At 42.2% G+C, this 27,719-nt stretch overlaps 2 protein-coding genes across 5 annotated transcripts in view; one reads left to right on the forward strand and one right to left on the reverse strand.

Annotated features, from left to right (window-relative positions):
• acap1 (ArfGAP with coiled-coil, ankyrin repeat and PH domains 1) overlaps positions 1-2,451 on the forward strand; it is a 43,450-nt gene extending 40,999 nt beyond the window's left edge. Inside the window, exons 22-23 of one of the 3 annotated variants that reach the window (XR_010032462.1) lie at positions 1-534; positions 1,890-1,985. The exon at positions 1-534 is cut by the window's left edge and continues 1,369 nt beyond it. Coding sequence is in view for 1 of the 3 variants with exons in the window: in XM_063187222.1 (XP_063043292.1) it covers positions 1,890-1,990 (101 nt within the window). In the remaining 2 variants the exon portion in view is untranslated. The other 2 variants (XM_063187221.1, XM_063187222.1) reach the window with 2 other exon arrangements.
• A 621-nt stretch (positions 2,452-3,072) lies between these two features.
• slc16a13 (solute carrier family 16 member 13) lies at positions 3,073-27,540 on the reverse strand. 2 transcript variants are annotated; one of them, XM_063187224.1, is made up of 6 exons: positions 27,418-27,540; positions 20,012-20,230; positions 19,248-19,391; positions 17,335-17,591; positions 9,964-10,477; positions 3,073-8,202 (listed from the first exon to the last, which is right to left on the reverse strand). In XM_063187224.1, the coding sequence occupies exons 2-6, from the start codon at positions 20,226-20,228 to the stop codon at positions 8,021-8,023; spliced, it is 1,314 nt and encodes a 437-aa protein (XP_063043294.1). In that variant the 5' UTR covers positions 20,229-20,230; positions 27,418-27,540; the 3' UTR covers positions 3,073-8,020. The 2 variants fall into 2 exon arrangements, with proteins under 2 accessions (XP_063043294.1, XP_063043293.1); XM_063187223.1 differs by lacking the exon at positions 27,418-27,540 and adding an exon at positions 21,713-22,340.
• Positions 27,541-27,719: the final 179 nt, after the last annotated feature.

Raw genomic sequence — 27,719 nt, forward strand, 5'->3', positions numbered from 1 at the left:
GTGGGATACATTTGATAGGCCTATGTACCCCAATGGCGATTACAAACATATAATGTAGTTTGTAACATAGCCTACTCCATAATGTTACTCTATATTAGTAACATAATTTGAATACGTTGGATTATTTAATGTACATATTACCATGACTTTTACAGACACACTTTGCACTGAACTGTCAGATTTCACCTGTGCCTTTTATTCTTCTTTTTGCCGATGATCACAACTGAACAAACTTCATATGTTCGACTAGATCCAATTTAGCCTGTTCTAAAAACAAGCTTTCGATGGTGAAAGATTCTGCCTGTGTCCATTTGAAAACGTCCAATTTTATTGCCCACATTGTTTGCTTAATGTCACCTTTCTCAAGTCTGCTTCTGTGCATATCTGTGTGTGTGTGCGTGTGCGACATGCTTATGTGTGTGCGTGTGTGCGCGAGTCTGTCTGTGTGTGTGTGCTGACATGTCCCCAGAGGCGGTTGGTCTCTCCACCGCTTATTCAGTTTTGTGTCGTCTTCACCTTGCCTAACCAGTACAGGTAATTGCCTTCCTTGTCAACCTGCTACCCTGTGCCTACACTGTAAAACATTGCAAACCAGTTAAACGTAAAAAAGGTAAGTTGCCCTGCTGCCTTAAGTTTGTAAGTTTACTTTACTTTTATTTTTCAGGGCATTGCACATTAACGAACATACATAGCATGTATATGTGCTAGATTATAGCACAATGGCGAATTTCCATCTGGTGTCCAAAATAAGTTAACTTGAGGCTAAACTCAACTCGAGGCTTTCTCAAGTTGAGTTAACTTACAAAGTTAAGGCAGTAGGGCAACTTCGGTAAAACTACTATGTATAGTCTGCTCGTTGAGCTGCATGATTTATTTTAGTTTAGTATTTTAGTTTCCAGGGATGGACTTTCTCCCTTCCCCGCTATTCACTCATTCTGTCTTTCTCTCTGTCTGTGCATGTCTGTCAAAAACGTTCTTCTTCTGTTTTGGTTCATGCAAACATGCTGAATTCTGGTGGCTGTGTTTCATATATCTGTATTTAGATATTGTGGTAGATCAAAGGGCAACATCAAAGCAAGGAATGAGCAGGGGATTTTGTTAGTACATTGTGCTGTATTAAAGGGTCTGGGAACATTAGTTATACACTGTCTCAAAGAAGCACTAACTCCACTAACCACTATTTTCCACTCACCAGAAGAGTAACACAAACTTCATTACCTCCGCCAAGGAGGTTAGGTTTTCGGTCGTGTTGGTTTGTCTGTCTGTTTTGTTTGTTTGTCTGTCTGTCAGCAGGACGACTCGTATTTGGATTTGGATGAATCTTTGTGGAGTACTTGGAAATGTTATGTTATGAACGAATTTGGATGAAACTTGAGTTGAGCTCTTGGAAATGACAAAAAGAACAAGTCTGTATCTTTTAAAGATCCTTCACCATTGAGGGACAGGGCAAATTTTGACATTCCATTTTCTAACTCCAAAAAAGGCAGAAAGACTTAAAAAATTTATAGGGTGTGTAACATAGTCAAATGTTCTATCACACAGCTTCCTTGGCGGAGGTCTGCACTCTCTGAGTGCGTTTCTAGTTATCGACTGGCTTGGGGGTTCTCAATCACAATTGCATGCAAAGGATCTGTAAATGTTTTTGTGTTGATTGCCATGTGGCCTTTTATATATAGAGTGAATTTGCAAATCTGTGACCCTAAACTACCCTAGGGTAGCATATCTCATAGTTTGTGGTCATAATATCCACTTTTTTTATAGTTAGTAAATAGCATGATGTATTAACACTCTCTCTCTCTCTCTCTCTCCCTCTCTCCTCTGACTTTCTACATGTTTGTCTGTATCCTTCGGTCTTACTAAACGTACTCTTCTGTCTCTTTCTGAAACAGGTGATGAAACGTGTCAAGACATCTTCAGAGACTTCTCTCAAATGGCCTCCCACAATCCAGAGAAGCTGAAGCGTCGCAGCACCGATATTAAGATCCTCTGAACTGCAGAGTGCAGTGTTTCACAACCGATTTACGACCTGCGTGTTACTCGTTGACGTTTTTACTTTAGCACACACACACACACACACACACACATAGGCCTACACACACACACACACACTCCTCTCCAACGCCCCTCTAAACAGTTGTTTTGTTAGGCCTCTTTTGTTAGGGAGAATGTCTTTGTCACTTCCTTCGTTTTTTCAATTACTGCTTGTCCAGTAAATGTGCATTCCACTCGTCAGCCTGAACTTTGACCAAGCCTACCAATATCTTTTGCACTATGAGAAATCATATTTCTCAGAATTGTCTTAAGCACGAACATTGGGCTTCTTCCTGATGAAATACTGTATGAATTTTGTCCTGGGAAATCTCTTTGTATTTCATCTTGTATGAACATTCTGAGTTGTTCATAAACTTCATTGTGCTCATGAACATGAAGAATAAACGTGTGCTGAAAGCAGTGTTGGATGATGCTTGTCAATATTACTTACAGCTGATCTATTCTGCCCTACAAAGGCAAAGTGCTGTAACTACATATTTTTTAAAAATTGAATTTAGACAGAAAATGATCTTCATTACATCTCCATTATCTGGTGGCAAAGCCTTATATGGTCTACATGTGTCCGGTTTTAGAGATATTGCTTTGTGAAATTTGCAGTAACCACAATATCCAACCTAATGCCGAGGCGTTGAGGTAATTTTTCTCAGTTTCAATGTTGATGTAGTAGTTACTGCATTTTCCCCTTGTAGGACAGTACTGCCCTACAATTTAAGAACGCAGTAACTCTGAAAACTGCAAACTGAGAAAAAAGGCTTCAAAGTTTCCTATATGGCGCGACAACTGTGTTGTCGGTAAAGTGATGGTGACACTTCCTGGTAATGCTTTTTTAGGATAGAAATTAAATGCACACAAAAAAAACTCCCGCAAAAACAACATTTATGTGTCTTTTTGCCACAAAAAAACAGAGTTACTGTGTTCTTGGCTGGTATTACTGCCACAAAATGGAGTTACCAATTCCCATTGGAAAGTTTTTTTTTCAACCATTTTGAGTTACTGCGTTCTTGTTTTGCACGGCAGAGTAGCATATTATCTACTGTGGTGCAGCAGCCATACCATATATCAGCAAGCACTCAATGGAGCCTGGGCTGCAGGAAATTGTGTGTCTACTGGCCGCTGGTGATCCCTTTGGTTTTCTTTTTGGTGTTTAGACTAGAGGTGGTCACATGCGGCCCCCAGTCATTTCATCTGGCCCATGGAGCCTTTACAAGACAATATTGTTGAATCAAAACGACGAATATTCTCACTTAACTTTCTTAAAACAGCAAGTGGTCTTGCAGGTGTGAGATTAATCAAGGCCACATCTACAGGTAAATGTGAAGGAGTGAAATGGCCAAAAAGTTTAGTGTAGATAACAGCTTGTCTTATTGGTGCAGGCATGTTGCCTGCGAAATCTGGGACTAGAGTCAATATTCTAAACCCAATTTGGCCCTTGGGACACAATAATTGCCCACCCCTGGTTTTAGACCAAGGCTGTTCTCTCTCTGCCAGTTTCAGGACTTCCTTCTTTATAGGCTTGTCTCCCTCTGAGATGAGTCTGACCTCCATCACTAACTCTAGGACATGTCTCATTTACTGGGGTTGACAATGCCTAACTAAAAATATGACTCGACAAAAACCCATTTCACAACGTCAAATGTGTAAACCACCAGTAAGCCCTGGACCTTGACCCACAGCATTCCAAGAAACACTGGGGGGCACTATTTAATTAGTGACTCCTCAGAGTTAAGTTAACCCAGTGGTCATTTCGTTGACCCAGGAGATTAGGTGAATGGTCAAGGCAGCAAAGGACTTCATTCAGCTCACTAGCCACTAAAAGATGGCAGAATTGCTTCCCCTTCTGTATAGATAAATGTAACGCCATGGCTCCAATTTATGGCATCAAATCATAGCCTCTTACTTCAGATGGGCCCGTGGATGACAGGACTGGATTAAGATGGCTTGAGGCCCCTAGGCTAAAGTTGCTGTGGGCCCCCCCGGAAGGCAAATTTTGCAACAAATTTAAAACATCTACAATATTTTGGTGAAACTTCCCCCTAGTTACGTAAATGTCCAAATAGTGGGTTATGAGAAGCCCTTTGGAAAATAAATGAATTAATTAATGAACTGTGTAAATATATGCAGAGAAATAGAGGAAGGAGGTGAATTTTTTTTATTAAAAGTTGCTCAAAAAAGTGTGATGGAACCTCAAAGATACAGAGAGGTAGGCCATGTTTGTATAACAGCACTAAACCACAATCCATTCAAAAATTGTGACTTAAATCAAGAACATTAAGTAAACATTAAAGAAAGTGGCCTTAAGCGCCTCCACACGCTGATTCTGACAGCACTGCAGTTCCGACAACTTGGTTACCCATGCACATTGGTGCAGAGGTGCGATAAACAATGAATGGTCAATTTCATCAGAGCAGAGCATGGATAAACATGGGTCTTCTCTGACAAAATAAAGCTCTGCTGTAACGGGCAGCCGGTATGCAGGGTTGTATTGAAAACAGCTGAATCAAACGTTGGCAGAGTAGTGGTCGGCACTTTGTCAGAATTGGTGTGCGGAGGCCCTAATACAGCACCTCGACTCCGATCAACAAGTCAAAGAATCAAAGTAAGGGATGAACAGTTATACTCGTACTCAAATTACTCATTCTGCAAACACACCAAAGGCATTTGAATAATAGACAAAATCTATTTGTCATAACTGTACACAGAGTGAAGGACCAGATCCTTGGGTGTGCGTTTGATAGACAATGCAATACCTGTTTGGCATACTTAACAATATTGTACATTTAACTCAATATTTTAGCAGCCATGATTCATAACAGACATTGTGAGACATTGAGACTAACACGCATTTGCCTGTCGCACCTTTTCATACTCACACACTTGTGTGCATGTAACAAACATACGCACCCGCTCACAAACAGGCCACAATGTTAGTAAAGCAGACAATATCTCAAAATGAAAAATTCATAAACAAACTGTATAATTACACTATGGGCAAAACCCTACATCTGCAAAGAAAAATCTGTGAAGGAGAGACATCTGATGATTCATAGCCTCAGATATTCAATTCTCCTTTCTTGCTTTCAATTCTAAAAAGATTCGGTGTCACTCCTGCTGGAGGTAAAATCAGGATAAAATGTAGGGCCTAGTGTATGTTTTGCAAAGATACTTGAGTTGCCGCCCAAGTGGGAATACAGTCAACTGCCAGATTTTAAGATTAAATTAAATTAAATGTTATTTAATTAAGTGGGATTATGCAAGAGTTGCGTAGGATCTTGATAACGTTTTGCAAGATGTCATGGAACACCAAAAATATTTTCACTTGTGTCGTCTTGGCGGCTACTTATAAGCTGATTTACTAATATTTTTTGAAATGAAAAAGACCACAAATTAGAGAACATGTACAGTAAGTGCTTAAACTTTGATCACTATCTACAGTGACACCAAGATTTTTCAGCAATAGCCATATTGCGTCAAGAATGGCACTTATCGGACCTGCTGTGGACTAATGTTCGGGCTCTGGGTTACTACACTGGCGACCCAGGTTCGATTCTGGCCTGGGTCATTTGCCGATCCTTTCCCCGTCTCTCTCTCCCCACTAATTTCCTGTCTCTCCTCCACTGTCCTGTCAAAAATAAAGGCCAAGAAGACCTAAGGGATATATATATTTAAAAAGAATGGCACTTATCGTAAGTATCGTGTCCCTCATCTCAAATATATTTATTCCATTTTGTCATATCTTTTGCCAAACCTCACATAGGCCTACTAACCAAAGACTCAGAAGTGGGCTTAATCTGTATTATCTATCTATGACACCATGTACTGTAGCCTATAATAGGTAAAAAAAAACAATCGAGCACCATTTATTCTGATAGCATATGAAAGAAAGACAGAGATTGAAACCTCCACCAATTGAAGCCCACCGCATCTTTTCTGTTAAACTCACATAATAATATAAGCAACCTTAATCGCAACGTTGAATTTCGGAACTCAAGAAACACTGAAAAGGCTGAGAAGCAGAGAAGAGCCTTCTTGGCCTCATCTTGATCATGAAGGATGGAGAAGGTGCCACATCTTGAAAAGCTGAAGGAATCCCTTTTGGAGAATGGAGACAATTACCAGTACATTGTCTGATATCTGATTGTCATCGATTGACACTGTGTCAGCACATGTTCCAACCGGCCCTGCTCTGTTTAGTGTCACTGTCAAGCTGATGGTCAAGATCATTTCAACATTCACATAATATCTTTGGATCCCAGCAAGAACCAAGTGTGTGCCTATTCTGAAGGAAAACACACAAGAAAGAAATGTCATGCTTCCAAGTTAATACTACAGTAGCCTACTAAACTATTCTGCAGAGGACATTACAACTTTAACAATGTAGTGTACTCTCAGCAATTGCTGTTCATGTTGGGACTACGTAGTGGATGTCACTGAGTGCGTTTATATGCAGTTCGGTATCCTGAATATGAGGCATATCCCGGTTATGATCATATTCGGGATAGGGTGTTTATATGAGCACAGAACTTCATATCCCAGTCTACATTCTTGGCCGTTATAGAATTCTCTTCAAATGCGTGTAGCCTGGATACCAGCAACAGCGTTCTATGGGAAGCCTCTGTATTCGGAATAAGGTGTTCACATGCGTCAGTATCCCGACTTCTGTCGGAATACTCCACCTAGCATATCCCGATTTCTCAGTATCCCGAATAAGCCCTTACTGAAGTCGGGAAAAGGTGTTTATATGCTCAAACGCAAATTCGGGATACTTAATATCCCAATCATATTCGGGATACTGAACTGCATGTAAACGCAGTCACTGACAAGAAACACTGAAGAATGTAGTAGTATTTCCCTGAGCTGTCGTGGGTTTCATGGCCAGTTAGCCATTTATCAGACCTGCTAACATAATAACAGCATTATCAGCCAGCCAGGTCTTGACATCCATGAACTCATCTACTGAAATGGTGTAGTAATCAGGATCAGTTGGGAAATTCCTAACCAGAATGCATTGCGCTTTCGCAGTGGGCATGCGCGCTGCACAGACTGCAGCAGCCTGCACATCCTGCGCCAACACGAACGAGCCCAGTGTCACATTTCATGAAGGACAGATTACAGGTCACAAACATATTTATGATTGGCTAAAATCAGATGCAAGTGTTTCAAACCTCAACAGTTCACCCCTTGAAATCAGCAGGTTCAGACCCTGCGTATGAAATTAGTACAAGTGGATGGTACAGAACAGAATTGTGCACTAAAGGCAGTGGCATATTTTTGCCAGTGGTACATTTGTTTCGTAAATGTCATCAGGCAGTTTTCGGCTTTCGTGCATAATACACTTACAACCCCAACCCCACTCAAAGCACTTTACCTAGACCACCCCCTCACACACACACACACACACACACACACACACACACAGCTCAGACACCCATCAACTCTACACGTCATGCACTATAAGTACCCCACACCATACATACATGTGCACACTTGCAGTACGAGTACAGGTAGATCAACTGAAATTCCAGTATGTCAAAGTGTGTCATACTTTCCCAATACTTCAACACACGTGGCAATTAGATACCCTTGTATCTTTGTGTAGTGTCCCTGAAACACCATTTGGAAGTGATCACTTCATTCTAATGTGGAGTGTTGCACCTAGTCTGGAAGGAGGGCCTTGCTAGACCTTAAAAATGGTTCAATACGTGTAATGCTAGCCAGACTATTTGGAGTCGAAACAGTGACAAAAACAAAAACTGTGAAACCCTCATTCCATCACAGAGAGACATGGGTAGAAGTGATTTGGCCTAACCACCTGAGAAAGCAATAAGGCATGTCAGACCTTGCCTCTTGGAGTTAACGCGCGTATAGTCTTTCACCGTCTCACTGCCCCCCTGGTCCTGTTTCAGTGCAATAGTCTGGATCTGTGGGATAGATTTTCCCAGACAGGGATGTTAAGTGGATCATTGACTCCCTAAGATTTCTCCTTAGGTTCCTCTGTCATGGGAGTGCCTCCCTCTGCATCACTGTGGGCTTTTGGGACGGCGCAGGAGCAGAAGCCGGGCAGAGTGGTGGTGACTGCGGAGCCGAGGAGAAGGAAGCCTCCTGCCATGGCGAAGGAGGCAGAGTAGCTGCCTGTGGTGTCCTTCAACCAGCCTGTGAGGAACATGAAGGCACATTTCATTCATTACACTTATAGTTATTTACAGGGTATTGGTTACAGTTCCTGGAGCAATGTGGGGTTAGGGGCCTTTCTCAAGGGGCACTTCAGCCACAGATGGAAGTGTAAAGAGGAACTTTTGAAAATAAAAGTCCATTGTGCTGTGTTCAAAATGTTTTTTGTAGCTGGTAAAATACAGCTGCTCAATAATTCTGGTCGCTTCAGATCATTTAAAAAAAATGCATGGAATGTGGAACGAGAGTGCTCAACCCAAAACCCAAACAACCCAACTCTTATCTGTTTTGGTACCATCAACTAACATTGTTCTAGGCCAAGAGGTTCCCAAACCTTACCATGACAAGGCCCCCAGGGGTCCCGGGCCCCAATCTTGAAAACTGCTGGCCTAGGCCAAGGCCACTGCTGAAATAAACAATCTCCCCTGAAAATCCGAGATAGAAAAAAGCTCTCCGTCAATGTTTAGAATCAAGGCTGTCTTCATACCAGTGGAAAGCATAGTTGTTAGCAGTTAGCAACTTCGGTAGTTGGCAATGGGAAATTGCATTGCAAACAACAAAGTAGCTAACAAAGTTGGCAACTTTGGTTTCCAGAAATGCACCCCTGCTAAGATAGGGCTCCCAAGCAGAGCGGCTCCTCAGGACCCGCCCCCAGTGTCCCACACCTCGCACACCTCCGCTTAAAGGAGAATTCATGTGCATTTCAATGTGCAGTTGTACTGCTCATGTTACCCTTGACTTGTCAGTACACGACAACACAGTATTTTCTTCATCCATGTCTGAGATCCTCCACATGCTGATGGGGCCATGATTTGTTAAGATCTTTTTATTTAAACGACTTAGCACACTCAATATATCATCCCAAAAGGTTATTAAACATCAGCAGAGATTTTACAACACAGCAATAACTTTTGAGATTATATTTTGTCTATGTTAAGATTTTGTTTTCAAGCAAACCATGCCCCCCATTAGTAAGGCCAGGATCTCGGAAAGGGCTGGGAAAAATATGCAGATGGTCAGGTACTGACAAGCCAAGCCAAGTGTAGCTTGACTAATTCAACTGCATGTTCAAATTTACAGGAATTCTCCTCAAACACCCCCAACCTGATGGCCAGATCTTGGGACCTGCATGCAATGTGTGCAGTGAATGTGTGTGAATTCCAATGAATGTGCATTGATGTGTATTGTATGGTGACACAATTGTTAAATCGTGTAGTTTGAGCCTGGCTTTAGAGTACATTAATGAATGTATGTAACTTAATGTACTAAACAGTATAGTATACTTTTATATACTTGAAATGTTCTTAAAAATAGGTATACATTCTAGTACACTGAAACTATAAAATATCCCCATAATGCACAACGTACCTCCTGTGGCACGCCGCAATAGTCATTGAATAGTTAAGTACATTATAGTAAACTACACTCCAGTACTATGACATAACACAGGGCCTTTAGTAATGCACCATGACTTGGTCATTGCCATTCTGGTAACATCAAATGTATAATGGCGTGCCTTAACAGGTTTAAGTTAATAAAAAAACTGTACTTCAAAAGCAGTATACTCGTACTACAATAAACTGCTTTTTGCTAAGGGTAAGAAGTGTCTCCTTTGTGTGCTTGCTTGTATGCCATTAACTGATTCTTTATTTGTCTCAACTGACGACTGGCCTAGCATATCTGCTCCTGACTTAGAGTCCCCCACCCCACCCCACCTCTTCTGCTCTTCGACCCGACACTTGCCTGACAGAGGAGCGCCCAGAAGTCCTCCGATGCTCTCGATGAGCTGCAGCAGACCCAGGGCCCCCAGCATGCGTTCCATGCCCACGATCTCGGGCACCACGGCGAACACCAGCGGCGTCATGGCTCCCGAACACAGCCCCTGCGCCAGGCTGGTGGTGAGCAGCCCCGCGTAGCCCCCCATCGTCCCCAGGGGAAGCGCCAGCAGGAACAGCCCCAGCAGCAGCGTCCACAGACACAGCATGTGCACCAGGCGGAGCCGGCCCAGGTCCGACACCCAGCCGGACAGCACGCGGCCCAAGATGTCCGTCACGCCGGTGGCCGAGATCACAAAGGCCGACTGGTACTCGGAGAAGCCGGCGGTGCGGCTGTGGGCCACCAGGTGCACGTAGGGGACGAAGTAGCCGGCGTTGAAGAAGGTGATGGCCGCCCCGTAGGTCAGGAAGGGGCGCTGCAGCAGCAGAGGGAGCTCGAAGTAGACCGACAGGCGGGACAGCAGCGAGGAATTCTGGACCGTCTGAAGGAGAGGAAGGTAAAGGGATGGAAGGGGTTAATGGTCTTGGCACAGAATAGCCAACATGATCTCCAAAAATTCCGTGCTCCTGGACACGGATGTTAAGGGCACAAAATCCGTGTCCAGGAGCACGGATTTTGCCAAACCGGTTTTCGGTTCAGACCATCCACAGTGCAAACATTGAAAATATTAAGACATGCCCTTATATAGGCAAGGTAAAGCCACGTACACGGAAGATAGGTAGTAAGCCTGCAAACTAGATTGAAAAGCCTATAGGTTAGGGTGTGTGGATAGAGACATCCTGTCATCAACATCCTTCCCATAGTAGGCTAGAAGGACTAGTGTCCAGTCCTGATTTATGTCATAGGGGGCGAACAGAAATAATAAAATAAAAATGCATGAAAAAAAAACATGAAAAAGGAAAAATAAATGTAAAAATTAAATGTAGTCATAAGACAATTAATATAACCGCAGGGAATTCATAGATAGCATCATTCAGTCCATTTGGTTGCAGTGTTTTTAAATAGAAAATCCATCTGGCTTCACATGTCAACAAAGACTGGCTGGTGCAGCTACTTCTACGACTGGGGAGAACTCTGTCAATGCCTATGCTTTTAAGATCATTGGCCGAATGATTGGTCTCACTGAAGTGCGACTGGAGATTTGGGGTCCCCCCCAATTTATTGCACTCCAATGTCCATTAAGACGGATCCTCCCACGGATCCTCCCACATATTGCAGGCCACATGGACAGCTCAGTAAATAAATCACAATAGTGGAATTGCATGTTATGAACTTTCTGATGTTTTAGTGCCTTTTTGTTGTGGAGCTGGTGAACTGGTCCGTTTTTTTGGCGTGACTGCAAGATGTGCAGTTGCGCCAGAGGAAAAAGCCGGTGACGTTTGCCTATTTAAGTGACATGAATACATTGTTACTGCTGTACTATTACTACTACTACCACTTCAGTTTGACTATCAGGATGATAACTCAAGTCAAGTTTGTTCTTATTTGTTTCATATATTGTTCCATACAAACAATACATACACTACCTGTTAAAGGGTCACCACGTTCACACCACACCACACAGGCCTAAGGAATTTGTTGTTGGGAAAAGTATTTGTGGAATTAATTTGGAAGTTAGACAATGCATCACACATTAGCATTCTTCAAAGCTATGTGCAGAATAGGCAAAAATGTATTTTGAACTTTTGACACCCTAAAAATGTATAGTCACATATTTCTGCTCTACGCTTTACACTGATAAATCATGCATGCATGTACACTGAAACATGGGCGAGATAAGATCAGACAGGTCTCATCAGATTCATTCTGATGAGAAGAATTTCATGCAGTTACGGCGACTTAGCCGAGGTAGCATTGCAATGAATGTCATTGGAGAGGGCAGAACTGGAGCATTCCAATGGCTCCGTGGATTTTCTAATAAACCAAAGAAATGTCTATAGAAAGTCGAATGAAAACATAGTATATTCCTAATTTCCTATGTGAAACAAGTTGGTAAGATTTCACTCTCCTCTCCAGTTTACCAATTTGATGGTTAATCAAACACTTTTTTCGCCTCTGGCTGCTCAGTACTTACCTTAGTACTATTTCAAGCTAGTCAATGGATGTCTACAATTTGAATTGCAAAACACAACTGAAGTGAGAAAAGCTGAATAATCAGTATGACCCCAAACTTTTGAACAGTAGTGTGTAGGCCTACTCTTCAAAACAATATACGATAGAGTTGGTTTCATTTTAGAGTTGTATTAATTAGTTCAGAGTTGTATTTATTAGTTTCATTTGAAGTGTTAAGTCCTTTTTCATTTTATATTTCATTTCGTTTTAATTATTATATCCTTTTGTCATGGATTGAGAGTTACATCTATACAGTAAGTATGGATTATTATAATGAAAATGATGAACATTGTTATTGTTGTTATTGTTGTTAAATGAAGATGACAAATAGCAAGTTTGGTTATATTGATCATATACTGCATCTAACCTGCTTATCGCGAAGGGGAAGTTTACTGTCGGTCAAGTCTTTAAAGGGACACTGTGTGAGATTTTTAGTTGTTTATTTCCAGAATTCATGCTACCCATTCACTAATGTTCCCTTTTTCATGAATATTTACCACCACCATGAATAAGCATTCATTCTGACTGGAAAAATTGCACTTTTCATACATGAAAAGGGGGATCTTCTCCATGGTCGGCCATTTTGAATTTCCAGAAATAGCCATTTTTAGCTGCAAAAATGACTGCACTTGGGCCATACTAGAAAATATTAGTTTATTACTTAGTAAACTATCATGAAAAGGTCAAATTTGGCAATAGGCGACACAGTTTAAATGAGCAGCATAGTTGCAGTACCTTTTTTGACCATTTCCTGCACAGTGTCCCTTTATAGTGGAGTCGTAGGCATATGCATTTTTTCTCAGTCATTTCAAATTTGTGTTAAAGTTTGGTTTTCACTCCCAAGTTGAAGTTTAGGGTCTATAGAACAATTTGGGTTCGAGTGTCAAACACACAGATAACAAAATGGCCTGCGGGGGGCGCTCTAAAATATATAAACTGCTATAACTTTTTATTAGTTTAACCAAATTTAACATATGAGGTATGCATGGATTCAGCATTAAGAGGAGGAGCTGGTGAGCTAAGTATTTGGTTACCAGATTAAAGACACACTATGTCATAAACACACTTTTAGTCCATGGACAGCAAAATTCAGGGTTTTTTTAAGATAAAGGGTGGAAATGCCCTCCAAGTTGTAATGAAACATCATTTATTGTTACAAGTTATTGTAAATTAAGCCTGGTATATCATTCAACTTGATTTGTTCAGAATATCCCTTAAGCACAAAGATAACTAGGATACCTATACGCAAATATGGCTGCATAAAGCCTATGTGATATTTAGGACCCAACTTGCAACTTTGAGTTTATGAATTTAGGATCACGAGTATCAACTTTTTCGATGAAGCCATATTCTATTCACACATAAAATCACAAAAAAACGTTATATCTGGAAGAAAATAAATCAATAATAACAATAATAATAATAATAATAATAATAATAATAATAATAATAATAATAATAAGACTGCATTTCCGGAGAGACAATGCTATTGGTATGCTTGCGGATTATGCACACACACACACACACACAGAGCTGTTGTATACACACACAGAAACATGAGGGAAAGAGATAGGTGTGTGTGTGTGTGTGTGTGTGTGTGTGTGTGTGTGTGTGTGTGTGTGTGTCGTGTGTGTGTGTGTGTGTCTCTCTCTGTGAGAGAGATGTGTGTGTGTGTGTGTGTGTGTGTGTGTGTGTGTGTGTGTGTGTGTGTGTGTGTGTGTGTGTGTGTGTGTGTGTGTGTGTGTGTGTGTGTGTGTGTGTGTGTGTGCATGGAGATGCTTCAGGTGCCTTTCAGCAATGGGTGGGTAGGGAGAGGTAAGGGTGGGATTCGAACCTGCAACCCTCTGACAGACCAACACCCTACCCAGTAGGCCACTGCCACTTACTGACAGCAGAGGTCTAAAGTTCTACAAGGCTGTGTGTGTGTGTGTGTGTGTGTGTGTGTGTGTGTGTGTGACTGAAGATTCTAAACGTGACAGTTTGGCAGTCAATGGCTGAGTAATACCGGTATGTGCAGCCTTATTTTTACGCTGTCATATCTCCAAAAGTTTTGCAAGTTGTCAGATGATATTGACACACAAATGGCACAACCCTGCTCTTCATGTCAAAGCTGAGATCACTTTTCTTGGCCAAATTGTTCAGTCAAAAAATTGCCATATTCAGCCCTATGCGCTGAGCTATTCACACATTCTTTTGTAAGTGAATGGGGTCACATCATAGGGATTTTAAAACTGCTCTCTTTGAAACATTTTTTAAGAGTTGGCTTATGATCTTCACACAGTTTGTATTCAGAGCCAATACCTCTCTGACAATGCCTTTACCTAGTTGATACAAAAACCCCAGGACAGGTCACCTCTCACTCTAACTGCCACAGTTTGTGACATTATCATCTTGGCCAGTCTACCATTCATTTCAATGAGGGGGAAAACAGAGAGAAAACTGAGGAAAAACAAGTCTGGTGAACGAATGAAAGGGGGTAGGCCAGCGAAAAATACTCCACCCTGAGACCTTTTCGAGCCGTTCGTTTTGGCACTCGAACCGTGTCTCTATCTCGAACGCTGCAACGATTCAAAGCCGCCGTACTAATGAATGGCGATTCCCATATGCCGAGGTGAATGGAAAAATGTAGAATAATAATAAACTGTTGATGAACAATTAATATGCTTTCCCGCAAGCATACTAAATAAACTGTTGGAGAACAATTAGTATGCTTGCTGGGGGCAAGCAGATTCCTTTGGCAAGCATACTAAATAATACTATAGGACTATTTCATACATGGTAGACACAGTCATCTGCTCTGGGAACTGTCCATTTGTTACCAGCGTAGTTGACAGGAATGAAAACTGTTCTTATTATCTGCATTTGCCAGAAATGCCTGCCAATCTGGTAACAAATGAACAGTTCCCAGATTTGGACTACACTACCAAAGCAATGCAGTTGCCAAAGATGTTTTCCAACTAGAGGTGAAGTGCAGCTGTACTAGTACTTGTACAAATAGACCTGCCAGATCTCGGTGCAAGTGCATGAAGGCAGAGTTAAAGTGCACACGTCTGTGCAAGTGCACATACAATTTCTGTTCTCCGTCATAATTATTGTAGAGTGGAGTATTGGAATAAATGTTAGCCCTATGGTCTTCTGTTTACTTTTTGAATGCAAGAAAAAATGATGTTCCCCATAGTATTTATCATCATCATCATCATCATCATCATCATCATCATCATCATCATTATTATTATTATTATTATTGATTTACTTTCTTCCAGATATAAAGTGTTTAAGTTGTGAATAAAATGATGGCTTGATTGAAAAAAGCTGGTACTCATGATCCTAAATTCATAAACTCAAAGTTGCAAGTTGGGCCCTAAATATCACATAGGCTTTATGCAGCTATATTTGTTTATATGTATCCTAAGTATCTGTGTGCTTCAGGGATATTCTGAACAAATCAAGTTAAGTGATAACCCAGGCTTTATTTACAATAAATTGTAACAATAAATCATGTTTCATTGCAACTTGGAGGGCATTTCCACCCTTTATCTTAAAAAAGCCTGGATTTAGCTGTCCATTGGCTAAAAGTGTGTTTATTACATAGTGTGTCTTTAATCTGGTAACCAACTATTTAGCCCACTGGTTTCTCCTCTTCATGCTGAATCCATACACACCTCATATGTTAAATTTGGTTTAACTAATCAAAAGTTATAGCAGTTTATATATTTTAGAGCGCCCCCCGCAGGCCATTTTGTTATCTGTGTGTTTGACACTCGAACTCAAATTGTTCTATAGACCCTAAACTTCAACTTGGAAGTGAAAACCAAACTTTAACATCAATTTGAAATGACTGAGCCTATTACGACCCCACTATTTAAAGTCTCAAACCTCGCATGCTAACTGATTTCTCAGAGTGTCCCTCTTCACCAGTGTCGAATTTATCAGACCACGCAAGAGAATTATCCTCATCGGTAGCTCTAAGGCATGGTCTTGACAGAAATGTGCATATAAGGACATAATAAACATTACATGACAAATGTGTTCCTACAGGTCTGTGTATGTTACAGAGTTGTTGGCTCTTCCAAACTGTATCACAGAGACTACTAAGATTTATACAACATACATCTATTTAAATAGAGCAGTATCACAACTATGAAGTTGACTTAAAGCGCTTTCAAAATACACACAACATACACATTCACACACCAGCTCTGGAGGCTGCCGTACAGCGCCAATTGTCCAAGGTTCACGTGAGAAAGTGCACACACACACACACACACACACACACACACACACACACACACACACACACACACACACACACACACACACACACACACACACACACACACACACACACACACACACACACAGTAGTAATAGCAGTCCTAAAAAAGATTACTCTGGAAGTGATCAAAACATGGCCTAATTTCATTACATCAAGACCTAGCGTAGTAGCGCTGGAAGACTGTGTAGGTCTACTTATCTGAAAGGTTATGAGCAGTTATACTGGTTAAGCTGTTTTTTTTTACCCCATACATTCCAACACTTACGTATTCTCCCCCAAATGTAAAGGGTATAACTCCAAATGCCGCTAATCCTCGATTTACCACACCCACTGGAGATATACAAGGAGACAAAAGTCCACCCAGAATAATCAATTAACTTATTAAATATAAGTTTGATGATATTTTCCATAGATTATTTGCTTAAAGCTTATTAAAGCCATTAAAGCTTATTTCAAATCAAACATTTTCAAAAGTTAAAAATCTAAAGAGGTAGATACATTTTCCCATACATATTCATGGAATCCTGGCCCATTTCAACATGCAATTGTATTGCTTAAGCTACCCTTGAGTTGGTAAATGGTAAATGGACTGCTTTTCAATTCAATTTCAATTCGACATTTCTTCATGTTCCAATTTCAAACAAAGAAGGCAATAATTAATTGAAAAAAAAACACAATGTGCAAATTAGTGAACCATACTGCTGATTTTTTTTAGCAAACTGAACTCAGTCAACAAAGTTTTCAGTTAACTTCTGAGGGGTTTTGGTACGGTCTGAATGTTCACAGATGCACAGAAACTGCCGGGTCACAGGTCTGAGTTCATTTAAATGGCTGAAAGGGACCAAGTGTGAAAATGCCCTAAATTTCAATTTCAATTCCACTTTCATCTTATCCCAAGACACAATCATTTAAAAGCACTACACGTTTTTGGGTAACATAATTCGTCTGACCTTTTCCATGGCCTTGGTGAAGGTGACGGGCCGAATGAGAGCCCCGCAGGCCACCATATTCAGGCTCATGCCCCCCAGGATGAGCAAGGCCCCCCGCCAGGCGTACGTCTCCAGCAGGAACTGGAAGAGCGGCGAGAAGGCAAAGGAGGAGAGCCCCACGCCCGTGAAGCCGATAGCCATCGCCAGAGAGCGCCGGCGGGTGAAGTACTGCATCACCGCCCCCACAGTGGGGGTGAAGATGAAGGCCCAGCCAATACCTTAAAGTCAAGACGGAGAAATTAACAGACAGTAGCCTCTTAGTGAAAATGAGGTCGCTGGTGGGCCTTTTCACTATTTGCTGAAAATACTCAACTACATCATAACAACATCGCCATGACAATACCGAGAGCCTTAAGTAAAAGATTAAGACATAGCCATTACAATTTTGGTGACAGTAAGGTTATAACCTTGGCTCTACGCGAAGGGGTTACATGACAACAGAGGGATATGTTGAGAACAAGCAAAAAGCTAATCTTCGTAAACAGAGATAATCATATCATTAGCACAAAAAAATACATTTATAGAAGATGCGCAGCCAGCTGCTGGTGTGGTGCAGTGATGCAAACTGTAGAAAACCAGCAGGTACATTTGCATAAGAAACTCAAGAACATTTCCACATTAATTAGTATACCATGGTATGCAAAGGTCTGGGTAGTAAACGTATGATGTCATTTCAACTGTGTTTCCCATTCCCAGATTTGATATTTTCATGAATGTGCATATTTACCATTAATTTACAAATAAAGTAATACTTACTGATCTGATCAAAGTACAGTAAGTTTTGCCAATGATTGAATGATGAAATGTAATTAACTGTTAACTAACTGGCTAGTGAATACGTGTTTGAGAAGCAAGATCCTGGATGGACAGGAGAAAGAGAGTTGCTGTGTCTCATATCGTGCACTTGTGCACTTCAGACACTATGTTTCAGTGCGTAGGCAGCTCACGCTAAAAATATTGGTAAATTCAGTGCACTGAAACCGCCCGGGTGATGCTCTGTCAACGCCCAAAAACGCAGTGCTTGAATGATGGACACTGCACGAGCACGCACTAAACGGCCGCCATGCTGTTAATGAAATGGAAGAAACGTGGCATTCAGTTCAGTAGAAGAGTATGGTCAGACACCAACCTTTTACAAGCCAAGCCAAGTATTGTATGCGAGATAGTTGCCAGTTGGGGTGAGGGAAATGTAAATACAAGCACAAGACGCTTTGCAACGTAAATAGTAGCCAAGCGATATTTTGGCAGCTTACAGTGAGGGCAGAGTGCATAGTGCACAAACTTTTCCACGACACTATGCACTAAAGACCTCAGTGCACTGTAAGCATTGTCAGTACACTGACACAATGGCATGATATGAGACACAGAAATAGACAAAGCACCTGTGATAAGGAGAATGAGAGAGACAAAGCACCTGTGATAAGGAGAATGAGACAGAGTTAGGGATGCAAATTATCGATTAATTCATTAATCATTAGTTGATAGCCTTATCGATCGACTTAAGATTAATTGATAAGCTGCGCTTTCTCACCGAAATCTCAATGCGTCTGGAAAAAAACTACTAAATCTAAACATTTTAAATAAAAATTGAGATAAAATGCCACATTTAAATTAATTCTATTTAAATTCTTTAATCCAAAGGTGATTTAAATATTCCCACTATTCACACCGCTCTTCACACACCCTCTTCACATGTCCATTTCACCTAAGTCTCTTGTCAGTCGAAATGTCGATTAATTGTGATTAATGTTTTTTAATCGATTAACGCATTGATCGATTGATCGATTAATCGTTTGCATCCCTAGACAGAGTGCCTGCGATATGGAGAATGAGACAGAGTGCCTGCGATAAGGAGAATGAGAGAGACAGAGTACCTGAGATAAGGCCCATGGTGAGGTAGAGATGGGTGAGGGAAGTGGCTTGCGAGGCCAGTATGAACCCCAGCCCTGACAGGAGACCGCCGATCATTACTATGGGACGAGTTCCATACATGTTGCAAAGGGCCGTAGCCAAGGGACCTACACAGATTCACGAAAAAAAGAAGAAAACACAATTACAGACTTAAATGACACACTAAAAATGGAATCAAGTACTACTGTATGCTCAGCATGCCCTGGCATGTATATGTGTCTATTGATAACTTATTTTTATTTATTTTTTGCCTTTATTTCTGACAGTACAGTGGAGGAGAGACAGGAAATGTGTGGGGAGAGAGAGACAGGGAAGCATCGGCAAATGACCCAGGCCGGAATCGTATGTATTTTTTATCCATTTTTATGTAGGCCTATATTATGTAACATTTTTCCCAGTTGTTTTCCTATTTCACTGGTTTCGTAGCTCAGCTCGACAGGTAGTTCATTTCAACACAAAAGTGGCCTGATGTTCTGTCGAGGTGAGCTACCAGCCCACAGGTGTGTACCGAATCGTAGGTCAAATCGGGGGAGGGGGTGTATCAAACCGCAGGTCAAAAATCATGATACGAACTGAATCATGAGTGGAGTGTATGGTTACAGCTCTTGAGTTACTGGACAATGGACAAGCCAACATTACATAACATCTAGTAGATGCTTTTGCCAAAAGCAATTTACAATCAAACAACACCATCAAACAAATGTTGACCATACAGTAGGGCACTTACTGAAGAGCTGCTGCATGGCCAAGCCGATGGAGGTGATCCAGGACACTGCCTGAGCGGTCTCGCCGAAGTACTGCACAAACTCCACAAAGAACACTCCCAGGCTACGGATGAGGCCATACACCAGACAGGACACCACAAAGAGCGCCCCCACCACCACCCAACCCCACCCGCCCTCTGGGGGCTGCTGCTGCCTCTTCACCGGCTCCTTAGCTGTCATGGCTGCATTTAGGACAGGGACAGAAGGAGAAACAAAAACGTGAGAAAAAATATTATCCTGTTAAGACACAGCGTTAACATTTTTTGCTGTCACCAGAATGACAATGAACATGTCGTAGTGCATTACTAAATGCCTTGTGTTATGTCATAGTATTGTAATGCTATGGTAGTTAACTTTTCAATTACATTACATTACAATTAGCAGATGTCTTTGACCAAAACGACTTACAAAAAGGAAATTTAAGCAAGAACAGGGTAAGGAGTCAGTGCAGAGCAGTATACAAGTAATATATCTAATAATTCAATCTCCACCAGATCTGTCTGTTCCAAACGCAACTCCCAAAGCACGGCGCCAAATGTTCTCAAATTTGGAAGGTGACTTTGCAGTGGTATGGCGGGTTGCAGTGCAACGTTTCACGTCATTTGAACATAAAATACTTATGATAAGTTTAAAATAATTTTCACTCAAGGCATTTCTGCCGTGTGTTGCCATGGCATCAAGAGTGCACCCAACATTCTATATTTAATTACAAAAGAATAGCAACTTGTCAAAATCAGTAATCATTGAGGGTTCAGAACAAAGACTTTCTGAGATATAACAAGTTAACCTATAGAAAATCATTGTAATATTGTATAGGCTACATTATTTTAATTTTCTTTACAGCTGTAAAAAAGGTTAAAGTCAAAAAGTTAAATTTGATACAACCACTAACTACAGTGTAGAATATTCATTTTCTATGGTGATGCATATACAGATATGGGTGGATTTTATCAGCTCTTTGTATGTTACATTCCTTATAATAATTTCCTCACCATAATATGTCTCCGCATTTTTCAGATTAGAATAGAGGAAGTGAGAAGATCCTTATCATGTCCAACTCTTTATCCAGTAAATGTAAGTAATGATGTCCTTAGGCGTTACAGTACACTGTAGGAAGTGCGGAGAAGAGACAATTCTTTAGCCCCACGTTTGTCCGTTAATCCTACTGTCAAGTCGACAGTTCTCCAGTCCGGTTTTCTAAGACCAATATCAAAGTGTGCTTTGACCAAAACCCATCCCTAAACCTATTAGACCTGTCAGTAAAGAAATGTTTAGGTACTTTCTAGTTTTAACAGTAACAACAACATGGGCAAGAAACAAATGTCAGTCAAGTCTAAAAACGCAGGAGAAGAAATATTAGCCTTGCCCTTTACAATTTCATAAATGGACATGCTGTATGTCTGGGGTGGAGAACTGTCCAGATTCCAGGATGAGCAATCATGAATGACTCATCAATGTGCACAGCACTGTACATTTTGTTAATTCAACACGTAGTGAGTAAAATGATCCTGAGTGTTAAACTAAACACAGCAAGATGTGATGTGTAATTTCCCTCATGAAGTTCTCCTCTCCCCCTTGCAACTTAGGTCTATGAGTACTCTGTGCGGCGGTGTGTCAGCCGGCCACTGCTGGTGGATGGCGTGCAAGATTGGGAGCCACACTACCATGGAGGCCAGAGATGCTTCTCTTCTGCTCTCTCCATCTCGTCGTCATTGGCCTCATCTGAGGACTTTATGACCGCATGCAGTCGGCTGTCTGCATGCTCTTCCTTTGCTCTGTCCCTCAGCAGCTCTTTGGGCTCCATGTCTGCATGCAGTCGGCTGTCTGCATGCTCCTCTCCTGCTCTGTCCCTCAGCAGCTCTTTGGGCTCCAAGGCCTTCATGTCCGCCCCTCCACGACCCCTGTGATGGACCCCGAGCTTCTCCAGGACCCTGCTCCCCTATGATGGACCCCGCCATGATGCGCCATGCAGCACATTCCACCAACTCTCTGTTTGAAGTGACACTCAGCAAACTGTGCAAGGTACAAGTCAGATGATAGAAAGAGTAGAAGTCCGCACACTATATTCTAGCTCCGCTTTGAAGGTTCCTTAAATTCATACAACGTTTCGACCCAGTAGGGTCTTCATCAGGCACCCAGGGCCCATCCGCAATTAGCCCCTATGGCCTGACATTAGACGCAACCCCTCACGGGTCTAATCCGTTGCTATGGCTCATTTCTGTGCTAGACAGTATGTAGTAGAACAGGAGGAAGTGAATGAAGTGGTGGAGAAAAATGAGAAGAAGAAGGAAAGATGAAGAGATGGAGAAGGGCAGTGAGGAGGGCAGGCCATTTCTTCTGCTGCTGCTGGGGGAGGAGAGTGGAGGAGGAGAGGTGAGGAGGAGGAGGAAGAGGAGAAGAGATGAGGAGAAGGAGAGAGATGAGGAGTAGGAGAGAAGAGGGAGAAGAGGAGGAGAGAGATGAGGAGGGGGAGAGATGAGGAAGATGAGGAGGAGGAGGAGGAGGAGGAGAAGAGGAGAGAGATTTGGAGGTGAGATGAGGAGGAGGCAGAGGAGGGGGATGAGGGGGGCGAGGAGGAGAAGGAGGAGAAAAGAGATGAGGAGAAGGAGAGAGATGAGGAGTAGGAGAGAAGAGGAAGAGAGAGATGATGAGGAGGAGACCAGAACACACAAGACACACTCACCCACACTCTCTCTCTCTCTCTCTCTCACACACACACACACACACACACACACACACACACACACACACACACACACACACTACTACAACTACTACTACTATTACTACAATAAAAAGTTTAAAAAAGCACCATCCTTTGGCATGTCTGTGTAGAATATGCACTGTATTAGCCTGATTATCATCGACATTCAAATCTCTTCGAGACTTGGTCTGACCAAGAGCATAATTAACATTTCCCAAACGGCGTGGTTGACCCACCTCCCTTGGATGGCTTATGGTTGTTTGCTTCACAACAAAGTTAAAGGAGTTCCCGTATTTTCGCGAACTCAGAAAGTACTTGCATTGCTCTTGACCTGACTAGTTGCAACGCTGAAGGTGTTGCGTCACTAGGAGGGCGCGGCCTGGCTACTGTTGTATATCACCACAGACACAGATCTCAGTGGCATGACATGCACCCCGACTAATATTACAGTGTTCCACTGGTGGAACCCTGTGCATTATGGGTAGGGGTGGGTATAAATTGGCAAGGGGTTAACGATTCCATGTGCATCACGATACACATGCCACAATGCGATTCTATCATAGGTACTGTACTATTGTGATGCATTGCGATATTTACTTCAGTAAATGTGTAAAAAATACAGCTTATTTGTCCGTTGCTGTGTCAGTTCATTTTATTTTAACACTTTAGCATCTAGGAGAGAACTTACATCACAACAGAAATATTACCTACTCTCTACTGAACAAAATGAACCAGTGGCAAATACATTTATTTATTTATTTTTTTTTTAAATAATTTTTTTGGTCTTTTGGACCAGGTCGGCCACAGGGCAAGCCAATGCCCTACCATTTCCGCCATGGTAGGGCCGGCAAATGGAATTTGAAAATGATTATTTAATAATCGATTGTCATGAATTGATGCCGTATATCAGGAAAATAAGTATAGCAATACTTTGTCATGACATTTTTTTTGCACATCTCTAATTATAAGGGTCTAGTGCATGGGATTCTATCCTCCCACAGAATTTGTGTCTGCTGTATGCCCCTACTAGGCCTCAAAGAGCACAGGAGACAAACTTTACTTGAAGCCGGCGGCACGACATGGGAGTGTTGTAAAAGTGTCAAAACAGTCATGGACAAGTCATAAACATAATGGCAATGTCATAATTGTTTTATGGTCAGGAAAAGTAGACTTTTTTAGGCTGTCTTTACCACAACCGAATGTCTCAACAGACATAAAATGACATTGACATAATGATATGACAACTGCAGGGGCGCTGACAGCTTTGGCTGGGCCCAGGACAAAGTCATCTGAAAGGGCCCCTCCAGCCCCATAGATACAATGTAATGAGGGCCCAATTCTGGGCACCCTCTCTCCTTGGGCCCCGGGACAACTGTCCCCTTTTGTCACCACCTGTCGGCACCCCTGCCTGCATGACTATGTTACAACACTGTGTTATGTCACACCGACAGACCCCGGCATCAAGTGTAAGTGTTACCAAACTTAAAGTGTTACCAAACTTGCTACTAGGCCTACCATCTGTCAAAACAAAAGGAGAAGCACCCTTTAGCTGCTACCAGAGATACTAGAGAGGGGGTGTTGTCAGGCTTATGATGAGGTCAAGGGGGTGTTTGTTCAAAAAAGATTGAGAATATATCGCATGTATCCCTGGGACGCAAACCTTTATCTAGGCAGATTGCAGAACAAGCCACACACATATTTATTATTATTATTATTATTATTATTATTATTATTAGTATTATTATAATTATTATTATTATTATTTCACCCTTTGGCAATGGAGGCATTTAGGCCAATAACATTTGTCACTCGAATACACATATAGGCTACTGCATAATACAATCGCATTGCAGTATCGAAATCATTGCTGCTGCTGCTGCTGCTGCTAAATAGACCTATGGGGTTGTAATATATAGCTACACACGAAAACACAGCAGTACTGCTGCAAAAACAAACCTTGTTTCCCCAATACATTTTTGACACACGCACGCGCGCGCGCACACACTTCTAGGTGGCCGCAATCACCTTGCGATCTGTACCCCTTTTCTCTCCCGACACCAACTGGGTGATTACTTAATCAACCACGTGTTCAAGTAGGGGAACATCAAGTTCTCAAGAAGACCGCTAGCGCTAGAACCACTGAGCAATGATCCAAGAGGCAAGAACTTTGACATCAAGAAGAGAAAAAGAAATGCATTCCTCTTAATGGCACGGGACCGCGCACTACAACCATGACTCAACCGTTGGTGTTGCCTAATTGAATGGTCTATTTATAGTAGCACATCGCACATCTGGGCTTCAGTCTTCATGCGACTTTTGTCACATGTCAGCAGCCTATGTTACAGACGTTATGGCCCATTAGACGTGACCAGAAACATAGACGGGTAAAGTAGCGTTACGGTGCTTGCAGCTCTGTGAATTATGGAAAATACCAAACGCCATGGAATGCAGACATGAACGTCCCCTTGTAGTATTTTCCACTGGACAACTCGTTAAAAAAAATACATGTAAGATACGAGTTGCCGAGTCTGGATAATATCTAGCCTACTAAAGCACATTAATCTAGCCGTCAACAAAAGTTTAAGGCACACACACTTTAAGGCACACACGTAACATCAGGGCCGCGTTATCCTATGGTGCAACCGGTGCTGCAGCACCGGGCCCCGCCACTAGAGGGGGCCCCGGACGTCGTGAGATTGGAAAATATGAAACGATATTTTGAGACAATCAATTGTACTTTTGACGCATTTCGCCATCCGTAGGCAAGCAGAGGCGCATATGCATATCTTGTCACCAGGCTAGACAGGCAGCTTGGGCCCCCAAGACTGTAGCTGGGGAACAGTAGTGGCGATTTGTTACAAGTGTTCTTTCTTTTTAATCTTCGCTTGGCCCCCCTACTGAGCCTAGAATCGCCTCTGCATGCACGCAGGAATTGGAGGTCGGAACTTATCATTTCAGTCAGATGCTTCTGGTTGTGTGCCACCAGTGAAAACGGTGGTCAATAATTTTATAGTTTGATGATGGGCTACTGTCTAAAAAAGATGTGAGAAACTCGGCGTCAGCACTTGCTTCAGATTGTACGGATAAACTTCAGCCCGGCATGGATTAACGCATTGAAGAGAAGGTTGGCAACGTTATCCATTTTTGTAATGTCAGTGTTATAATTGCTTTTTGTAATTGTTGCATAGCGATCATGGACTTGTGCAATCATGTAGGCCTAAGCTAAGCAAACAAAGCACAGCACACCAACCTAACTTTATCTTATTCTATTGTTAAAACATGGGGAAATAAATCACGCATCCAACTGCATTCGCGAAACAAAAGTCTTGCATGGCGCGGCGAGGACCACTTCTGAGGTGTTTTTTAAAAAGTGTTCACAATAATGCTACGTAGCAAGTGCACCAACCAGCAATCAAAGTTCTGACAATCTGACAACAACAGGGCAAGCCAATCTAGCAAACACTAAAATGATATAGGCTAGTCGCATTTTCCTAAAGCAATGTTATGGCCATTTCCCTAAAGCACTGTAATAGGTCTAATGTCGATGCTCTGTCAGCGTATATCTTTGCGTTCGGCTTTGTGTTCAGTTAAAACATGCCTGGGTACCACTCGCGGATTGTTCAGTTAGCAAGTATCTGGGAGGGGAAAAAAACTTGCGTGATACATCCACATCCACACATCTAAACATTTGGCCTACGAGTTTGCACCGTAATCTACTGCAATGATTGCACACTATTGCATTGTAATGCACCATATAGATGAAAACCGCTGACTTCTTAATTGGTAGCCTTTATGGTACATTTTGAGGGGAATTCGTGACAGCTTCACTTTGCTGTGGTTCGCTGCTAAGGGGATTCCCCTTCCTCGCGTCAAGCGACAGCTGACTGAGTAGGCTATACTTTCCTTTGACAGACAGCCAGTCTTTCCAAGGCCATTGGAAGTTACATTAATTAACACGTGTTTCCCACGACGGTTTCGATTCGACAAATTGGTCGGCAGCAACGTAGCAAAAATAAGAGACTTTTGGTTGTGCTTCTGTTTGGTAGTTCTAGCTGAACCGACGTTTACTCTGCTAAACGGTAGTGCACAGAATCTCCTCCCTGTCAGCTGGCTAGGCTTCCAATGGCTTGCGTTGCGACTGGTGAACTCAGCAGGGGGTTCCGCGCACCCTTTTTTGTGTTGGAGTAGAACGTGTAGCCTGGGTTGTTTCATGCGTTTTGAATATGGCTATGGCTCATTATAATGTGGTGTAGGGGCCCCGGATTGCGTCTGCACCGGGCCCCGGCGAGGGTTAACGCGGCCCTGCGTAACATCATGCAAATTGTGGTGCAAAGACCATCATCTTCAGTTGAGTTGAGAGGTTGCGTGAGCAAGAAAGAACAGATTCAAATTCAAAACAGTGGAATGAAATTAAGATCACCAGGTGGAAACAGACGCGACATTAGAAATAATATTGCGTTCTCCATGCCTGTGCACAGAGCGGTGTCACTGTTGATTATGATGGTGAATAAAATGGTGAAATCATGTAGCAAAAAAAATGTTCAGCCCACCCATGGGAATAAATCTTAGGTGTGGTTTCTCCACACTTGCGCATGAAGCCTATAGTACGATTTCCAATTTCTGGGGGAGGCCGAAGTTTAAGTAGCATACATGTATTTTACTTACCTCTGAACTATTACGCTCCGCCGTCATGCGAAACCTAGAGGTACCGACCGCCGGAAAGGTAAGTGGGTCAAATCATCTTGCCTGACAGTCTTGTCCGTGTAGTACCACGCAGCAACACAGCGACACAGAGAAGGGTCTAGTGTGGACAATTCTACAAATCATCACCTTGCGTTATCACACACTGGAACGCCTTCCTAAGATTGGGAGGGTCTACGAACAACCCACTAGTAGGTTACGTATGGAGCGGGAATCACGCCAAACGCTTGCACATGGCGCATGCAGGAACGATGCCAGACATCTTC

This window comes from Engraulis encrasicolus, chromosome 21 (genome assembly GCF_034702125.1).
Source record: "Engraulis encrasicolus isolate BLACKSEA-1 chromosome 21, IST_EnEncr_1.0, whole genome shotgun sequence".
NCBI lineage: Eukaryota > Metazoa > Chordata > Actinopteri > Clupeiformes > Engraulidae > Engraulis > Engraulis encrasicolus.

What these genes read in the sequence shown, in the direction of transcription:
- slc16a13 (XM_063187223.1), bottom strand. Translation starts at nt 21,770, where the DNA reads ATGAGGCCAATGACGACGAGATGGAGAGAGCAGAAGAGAAGCATCTCT. An exon ending in CACCATGGGCCTTATCTCAG is followed by an intron (nt 17,592 to 19,247) that starts GTACTCTGTCTC and finishes CTTGACTTTAAG; the next exon opens with GTATTGGCTGGGCCTTCATC. An exon ending in TCACCAAGGCCATGGAAAAG is followed by an intron (nt 10,478 to 17,334) that starts GTCAGACGAATT and finishes CCTCTCCTTCAG; the next exon opens with ACGGTCCAGAATTCCTCGCT.